This window comes from Narcine bancroftii, chromosome 3 (genome assembly GCF_036971445.1).
Source record: "Narcine bancroftii isolate sNarBan1 chromosome 3, sNarBan1.hap1, whole genome shotgun sequence".
Classification (NCBI taxonomy): Eukaryota; Metazoa; Chordata; class Chondrichthyes; order Torpediniformes; family Narcinidae; genus Narcine; species Narcine bancroftii.
In genome coordinates, this window is record NC_091471.1 from 260582593 (window position 1) to 260591299 (window position 8707).

Here is an 8707-nt window from a genome sequence, read left to right on the forward strand (position 1 = left end):
CTCTTCCGTATTCTGACATCTCATCGGTGGCTAGTGATGAGACAACTATAGGATGATAAGATGAGCAGAAGTTAGCCATTCGATGCATTATGTCTGCTCTGGCATTTCATTGTGGCTGATTCATTTTTCCCTCAGCTCCATCCTTTTGCTTTCTTCCCGTAATCTTTGTCTCCCTTACTAACCAAGAACCTATCGAACTTTGCTTCAAATACACCACTGATGGCCTCTGCAGCCATCTAGGAACAAAACTCTGGTCCCAGACTCTCCCACTCCTGGAAACCTTTTCTCCACATCCATTCTTTGCAGGCCTTTCAATATTTGGTAGGTTTCAATGATCTCCCACCCCCACCAAAATTTATGCACTACATTGAGGCCCAAAGCTAGAAAACATTTCTTGTATGTTAACCCTGTCATCTCGGGATCATTCTCCTAAACCACCTCTGCACCATCTCCAATATCACCTCCATTGGATATGAACCCCAAAATAGCTCACAATACCTCAAATGTAGTCTGATCAACACCTTATAGCATTCTGACCTTGCTTTTATATTCTCAAAATGAATGCTAACATTGCATTTGCCTTCCTTATTACTGACTCAACCTTCAAGTTAATCATTAGGCAATCCTGCACTAGGACACCCAAGTCCCTTTTGACCTTGATTCCTGAATTATTTCCCCATTTTAAAATAATAATCTAAGTCTTTATTCCTTCTACCAAAGTGCATGACCATACACTTTATTTCCACCTGCCTCTTCTTTGCCCATTCTCCCAACCTGGTGTGACTACCTCAATAAAGCTCCCATATATAATACTCTCAGCATCCTGGATATTCCTGAATGAGTCCTGATCTTGTAGGCACAGTATTAATGTGGCTGGTCCAATTATATTTTTATTTGTTGCTGACCCCATAATATTAGTGGTGAATTCAGTAATTGCTCCATTATCTGAGACTTTGCACATAGAACTTAACAATGTACAATCATTTTAGAAATAGACAAGTATCTCATTAGTGAGGGCATCAAGGGATATGGGGAATAGGCCGGAAATTGGAACATGTGTAGAGTAGCTTGGTATAGTTTACGGAACAGACTCGATGGCCCTAGTGGCCTGGTTCTGTTCCTTGGTCTTGTGATCTTGACTTCTGATCATCACTGACCATCTGCACCTGACATCATCTGACGAAAAAGTAACTGAATATGTTTATATTTGGGACATTGTCCTGCAGCAGTCCTCTAGGTCAAGGATGATTGATCTTTTGTATTTAAGTGTGACTTGTGTCAGTGGCAGGAAAGTGGACTTGCACACAAATATGCCAGAGAAACTCAACCGGTCACTCAGCATCTGTAAGAAGTAAAGAAAAACCAACATTTTAGGCTTAGGCCCTTCATCAAAGTACAAACAAAAACAGGCAGGTGCCTGAATATAGAGGTAGGAGGAGTGAGGTGGAGAGAGAAAAGGGGAAGGGGAGAAGCACAGGCTCACAGATGGGAGGGTAGAAGTGAAAACGGCTTAAAAGTAATGGGGAGAGAGAGGGTAACTCTGATAGGGGTTGAAGAGAGTGTGGCTGGGATGTATTGTGTCTTTTAACATGTTGGCTGCTTTTCCAAGGCAGCAGGAGATGTAGATGGAGGCCTGTGTGATGACCTGAGTCATGTTTGCAACCCTCTGCAGATTCTTGTGGTCTTGGGAAGAGCAGTTCCCATACCACTCAGTGAAACATCTTGACACAATTCTCATAGCTGCTTTCAAGGAATGTTTGACCAGAGCAATGTTTCTGCAGCTGGGGACTATCAGCAGGTGGTGGTTTTGCTCATGTTTGTCAATGTCCTGAGACTTAATAGGGTTTGGAGTTGATGCTGGGGACCCCAAAGGCCACATACTTCTGAGTCCCATCACAAACACCAGTAGCTCTGGCCTTCTGGCTGGAGAGTGGTGCTCAGAGGCCATCCAAGGACATAGGTGACCTAATCTGGGAGGTTGGTTGAATAGTGCAATCTAACGAGGTTGAATATGTCAAGTCGCACCTAATAGCCTGAATGTGCCTGAGATTGTCTGATCTCGGAAAGGAAGCGGGCTCAGGAATGTTCAATACTTGGAAGGGAGACCACCTAGGAACACCAGGTATTGTAGGTTTCCGTGAGGGGCACTGGACAAAGTGGCTACTCTCTGTCTGCCTTACAGTTAAAGAATTTCGTGTATCTGCATTCTAAATTTAATATTACATGATAATAATGGAACCTTTAGGTTGTTCTGTTGGGACAACTCCCTTTTGTTGCAACAACCAAGCCTGTCAATGACAAAGACTTAAAAAAATTAATTGAGTGATGTTGGAATTGCTTAGTTTTGGGAGACTGTGCAGTGGATTCAGATTAGTAAAGGATCTTTTGTCTTTTTTGTGAAAGTGTGGTCTATAACATGGGCCAAAGGGCCTGTCCCTGTGCTGTACTGTTTTATGGTCTAATAGGTTGTGGCAACAGCTAACAGGACAAGTCAGGGTTGGAGATGTAAAGCTTCTGGTATAGTTTGAAGGAGCCATTTTGGAGGATTGAGCTATGATTAATGATATTTTCGGTCCTCTCCTTGTTGAATACACTGGTTTGTCTTGTGGTAGGTTTGAACGGGATGTGCAACAACTCCAGTGTTCCAACCTCAACATCGGATGTGCCTGATTATTTACTGTAAGTAAAAGAGGCTCCAGGGTGCACCTGCCCTCTGGTGTTTTAATGCTTCTCCTTTGCAATGAGATTTCTCAGCATCAGATACTGTATTTGACGGCATATGGGCCCCCACCTCCCATTTTTAGCGCGAGGTTTCAGGAAAAAATTGTTGGAGAGTATTTACCTTCACTCACCTTGATGGAAACTTGCGTGGCGGAGATGCCGAAGCCTCCTCGCACACGAGCAACAGCAGCAACACATCCTCCTGCTTGCTGCGCGCTGAGGCTCAGGCTGCTTCTCCCCCATCGTACAAACGGCAATTGATTGATAGGTGCTGGAGAGAGAGAAGCCAGGGCAGCGGGCAGGGCCCAGGGAACCAAATGATAGAATGCTTTCTTTGAGGGGAACGCTGGGCCTCAGTGATCAGGCTGCACACTGAGCCTTTGTCAAACACGACTGCCCGAATAGATTGAATGAGGTGCAGGGGAGGGTGGCTTAACAGGCCGGTTACTCAAAGCACTGTGGGACAAAGCAAGCAGAAGTGAGCAGGCGGGAAGGAGGGAGAAAGCAAATGCAGGAAGTGAGCAGTGGCAACTCCGGAAAGCACGGGCCACCCAAGGGAAGGTAGTCTGCTAAGCTGCAGGCACACTTCCTGGACAGCCCTAGCACCTCCGTGGGCTTCTTGAAGCTAGGTGAGTAGTTTGAGCGCTTTCTTCCTGTCATCATCTTGCAGAAGAAAGCCTCCACTATGTTTGTATCTTGGTGCCCACTTCACTTAAAGGACTGAGGTGGTTTTTGAGGCTATTTTTGGGGGGGGGGGGGGGAAGGAGTCCTATATGCTGTCAAATATGGTAATATTCCAGATCTCTCTGCTTCCAATGTCTACAGATGCAGGTCACAAATCATGACTCAGTTGATTCCTGTCCCATTCAGCTGATTTTCAAGAAATTGGATATTCAGAAGGTTTTTCAAGATCTGGTGGTTCAATAAGTGAAAGTTTAGATGTCCACATTGATTAAGTGTCACATCTGCCTCTAAATCAGACACTTGTGTGTTCAGGTACCACTCCAAAGATCTATGCAGAAATCTTCAGAGTGGCACTTCACTGCATTACTGGGCAGTGCAGCACTGTTGGAGGCGAGACATAGACACCACTTATGCCCTCACAAGTCAATGCAAGAAACCCCATGGCTCCTCAGGCCATTATTTACCCTCCAAGCAGCATCTCTAAGAGATGTGGTCATTATCGCATCTTTTGCACCAGGTGGTTTAACTTGTCACAACAATGATTAGTTACAAAGTATCTCCAATGGCTGTGCAGCAGGAGTGACCAAACGTTTCTGGTTGTGTGCCACCTGCAGAAAAATATAAGGAGTCACGAGCCAAATGATATTAAGGCCAGCTGCTTTGAACCACTATCGGCTCCTTTATCAGGCCATTAAAAGCCTGTACAAAGCTGACAGAAGTCAGACTTGGCGGTTGGACCCTGAGGCTTTGCTCTCAGCTCCGCCATCTTTTTTTTTCTTTTCTAACAAGCCACTTAAAAATGGGCAACAGGCCGCAGTTGGCCCAGGGGTCGTAGTTTGGCCACCCATGCTGTACAGCATTCTATTACTGTTTCTATACTGGTGATAAAGTAATGGTAGAAATGCTTTTTGTTTGGACTCACCAATGGTAAGTGTGATCTGATTTCTCCTTCAGTAAATATGCAGCAATTACGTCGCAGGAGCAGAGGCAAGGTTACAAAACCGATTTTAACGCAGAGTACAGTGAATACAGGGACCTGCACTCCAGGATAGAGAGCATCACGAGACGGTTCACACAGCTAGATGCTGAACTGAAGCAGCTCTCACCTGGGAGTGCTGACTACAAGGTAAAGAAACGAATGCATAACTTTCAATAACCCATTTGCGCTCCCTTCCTCCCTCCCACTTCTGTCCTGCTCTGCATTCACAGAACAGCTTCCCACCCCCCATCACTTCTCTCCTTTTTCTCTCCTGCTCTCGTATTCGTGTCCACTTTTGGCCGTTGACCCATGCTTCTCCACTGCCACTTCTTCCCTCTTCCCAAAATGCTTGTTATTATCTCTTTTGCCTCCTATAGACCCTGCTGGAGTTGAGTTTATCCAGCAATTATTTTGTATTTTCAAAATATCCATCCTCCCTCTCCTAACGTGATAAATCCTGAACTGAGATTAGCAATCCCAGTTGAACTGGGTTAATGTCAGATTATGTTTGAAAGGCAAGGTCCAAAGTGGCATTATTCCAGTATTGTTTTTGTTCTGGTTTGAGCTACGCTGAGAGCCGCAAGCTAGGGTTGGGGCAGGGATGTCCCACCTTAGTTCAGGTTTCTCATTGTACACTTGGAATTCTTAGAGGTTCAAGTCTACGTGCACAGAACATACCAAATTAATTGTACTTTATTATGTGGCAATGGGAGTCATCACCTGTTCAGTTATTTTGTATTAAAAAATTTTTAATGCTATGTCCATGCTCTTTACATGCAAATGTTTTCATGAATCTTTACATTTGTCTTTTTCTTGCAGAACATCCATGATCAGATTTTACAGGAGTATCGTAAAATTAAAAAGGTAAGAGTTTGAGCAAGAATTGAGCTCTCTGAGGCCAATTGCAAAATCCTTTCACAGCCCAGGGATGGAACCAATGATTCTGGAGATGAGGGGTTTAGCCTGTGAGGAAATGTTGAATTGCTTGGCAGTTCAGAAACTATAGAACATTACAGCACAGAACCAGGCCCTTCAAGTCTGTGCCAAACTATTTTTCTGCTTAGTCCCATTGACCTGTACCAGTCCATAGCCCTCCAAACCTCTCCCATCCATGTAGCTGTCCAAATTCTTAAATATTAAAATTGAAGGTAATTCCACGCTCCCACCATTCTCTGTGTGACGACGTCCCCCTTAATCCTTTCCCCTTTCACCCATGTCCTCTGGTTTGTATCTCACCTACCCTCTGTGGAAAAAGCCTATCTACATTTACTCAACTATACTTGCTGGAATACAGATAAATAAAAGGGAATCTTAAGGAAACATTAAATTATGAAGGGAATGAATAATTTAGAAGCATAAAATTTGTTTCCACTGGGGGGTGAGATTAGAACCAGGGGAGATGGCCTCAAAATCCAGGGATTTAGATTAAAGACTGATGAGTAAGAATTCCATCTCCAGAGTATTGAATCTGTGGAATTCTCTCCCCATGGAGAGAAGAAGCTGCTCCTTGGTTAAATGTACTTAAGACACAGATTTTTGAATAATGGGGGAATTAAGGGTAATGAGGAAAAGGCAGGTAAGTGGAACTGAGTCCATGGCCAGACCAGCCACCATCTTGTTGAATAGCGGAGCAGGCTCAACAGGCCAGATGGCCTGTGGTGATTTAATGGGTGGAGGAGGCAATCTCTTAGTTAACCATGAGAATGGAATTCATAAATATCTTCTGGTCAATTTTTTGGTCTTGACATTTATGAAGTATAACTCCAATTATCCAAAATGGTTAGGACCAGACCTATTTTGAATAACTGAATTTTTTAGATAACTGGTTTTTTTTTTAAACAGCCCAGTAGCAACAGCAAATAATTTGTATCAATGTTAAAACAACAACAAGGAAAGGATTTTTAAACATTCAAATAATGTTTAATTCTCACCAACAAAATGCTGGCTGCCGCTGATCACCAAGACCTCCCAACTACCACCGCCATTCCCTGACACATCCCCAATGCTGCCGCCAATCCCCGGGGAAGTTTCCCAGGCTGGTGGAACACTCACTGGCAAGTTGGTGGGTTCCTCTCTCTCCGTGAACTCGCTCTGGCAGGAGCTGCTCTCGCTTCATATCCTGGTTCTCGATGTTGGAGCCCGATGCAGACCCCATCTTCACCTAAGCACACTCCCCCCGCCCAACCATAACTGATGACTATTGACACCTCCCCACCAAGGTTCCGCTCCTGCCTGGGAGCCCAAGGTCTTGCTGCCCAGTAGGCCACTCTCCTTGATAACCCTGGGACAAGGGATTCCTTTGACCGCTTGTGGCTGAGACAGTGGCACGCAGTTTGAGAGGGAGAGTTGGAGAGTAAAGTCAATAGGGGAAGGTAAAGAAGAAATGGAAAGGGGGAGGGGAGGGAGTTACCTGAACCAAGGACAATCATCATTCTAGTTTCATGTGAGTGAATTTTTTTAAATCTGTGAGGTCAGTTCAGCTCTAAAACATTTTTGGATAACTAGGATTCCTGATTGTTTTCGATATCCTCATTGATACGAAATTTTTCGGAGGCACTTGCGAATCCAAAAAATTTCAGATAAATGAGGATTTCGGGTAATCTGATTTCAGATAATCAAAGTTGTACTGAACTTTGATGGCAGATGCAGTCATTTGGATTCACAGCACAGAAGAAAACCATTTGGTTCTTCATGTTTGTACAAGCTCTTTGCTATTGGCCAAAGTTCAAAGGTTCCCTTTATTGTCCATAATTATACATCAAAACTGTAATGTACATGATCTGCTTCAGCTTTTGACTGCCATCAGCGTTGCCCAGTGCCCTAACAATAGGAAAAAGAGAAGCCAAATAGAGTCCTTGGGTGAGCCTGGATGTCCATAGATTTGCCTCCAGCGGTGCTCCCACTACCTCAGCTGCACAGTCAAACCGTCAGCAACTCGAGATCCAGATCCAAACCTTCAGTGCCTGAGGCCCTTCAGGAGCCCTCGGCACTTTCTCGAATCCCAGTTCTGATGCCTAGTTCCCGTGATCCATTCTCCAGCAGCCCACAGCTTGTGAGAGTCCTACAACCACCTGCAGCCTGTGTAGGTCCTTTGACAACTGGTGCCAACAGCACCTGCCATGCCCCTCGCTGGTCTGCTACTGTGGTCACCCTCCCATAGAGTTCACTTCTATGGTTCTCCTTCTCAACGGGTTGGGGGAGGGGTGGCCTGTTTTCTGGTGCCCTGCGCTGATCTGCCGGAATCTGCAAAACCTCATGGTCTATTACCCACCACAGGCTTCGCCATCTTGGACACAGACCCTGTGGTTACAGGATTTTCCAAGCAAAACTATCAGCTCCTTTAACAGCCTGTTTAAAGCCTGTATCGAGCTGCTTGTATTTGGACCAGGCAGTAGGACCCTGCACAGCAGTGCCTTGTATCTGCTTCCATAACCATATAACCATTTACGGAGCGGAAACAGGCCATGTGGGCCTTTCGAGTCCGCACCGGTTCACTGATTTTGTGCGCCCTCTTCAGGCATTGGTGATTTTAACAGCGGCAGCACTGCCATTTTAAAAAATTAATTGGAATTTTCAACTCTGCATCAATCCCAAAATAATTCTACAGTCCTGCTGACTCCCTATAAAGCTGTCAGTTCCAAACCAATCCCACTGTTGTATGTGTCAATCTCAAGCTGCAATATCAATGAAATGATTTAAACTGCTGAAACGCTATGGGGTCTAAAGCATTGTGTTGTTCTTGTGTTTTGTGCAGACGAATCCCAACTACAGCCAAGAGAAATATCGCTGTGAATATTTGCACAACAAACTGGCTCACATTAAGAAACTAATAGCAGAGTATGACCAGAAGCAATTACAATCCTGGCATTAGTAGCCTAGTTTCTTTACCATTGAGAGTGAGAGAGACAGCAACAAATGCATCAAATTGTGTTTCCAGCTTCTCCTGTGTGTCTGCTTCAAGAGGATGAAATTGCATCAACTGAGACCAGCACTAACTTTAATAATTAGGAAAAAAATTGGGAATAGGAGGGGGAGGGGCAGGAAACCCCTGTCAGTAAGTGTCCAGTGAGGAGCGATTAGTGTTCTAAATGACAAAAGTTGTTTTTTTTTTAAATGGAAGCAATATTCAGGACTTGCTGTTCGTTGTATTCCCTCTGGCTCTTCATAACTTGCTGTTCATTGTGCAATCACTCCCTCCCTCCTCCACTGAATGTTGAGCTCTTCAGACTTGCTGTTCATTGAGCCCCTCCCCCCCACTGACTTCAATGTTTTTGCTGCTGTTCTTTATTTGCCTCTTTCACTGCTCCCAAGACATAGTTAAAA

At 44.6% G+C, this 8707-nt stretch overlaps 1 protein-coding gene across 6 annotated transcripts in view; it reads left to right on the top strand.

Annotated features, from left to right (window-relative positions):
* Positions 1-8707, top strand: part of ell (elongation factor RNA polymerase II) — a 118816-nt gene that overhangs the window by 106963 nt on the left and 3146 nt on the right. For 3 of the 6 annotated variants that reach the window (XM_069927836.1, XM_069927834.1, XM_069927837.1), the window contains 4 exons: positions 2613-2679; positions 4360-4531; positions 5204-5248; positions 8139-8221. In XM_069927836.1, the coding sequence (XP_069783937.1) occupies positions 2613-2679; positions 4360-4531; positions 5204-5248; positions 8139-8221 (367 nt within the window). Of the gene's footprint in view, positions 1-2612; positions 2680-4359; positions 4532-5203; positions 5249-8138; positions 8517-8707 lie in introns of those variants that run through there. The other 3 variants (XM_069927835.1, XM_069927838.1, XR_011354359.1) reach the window with 2 other exon arrangements.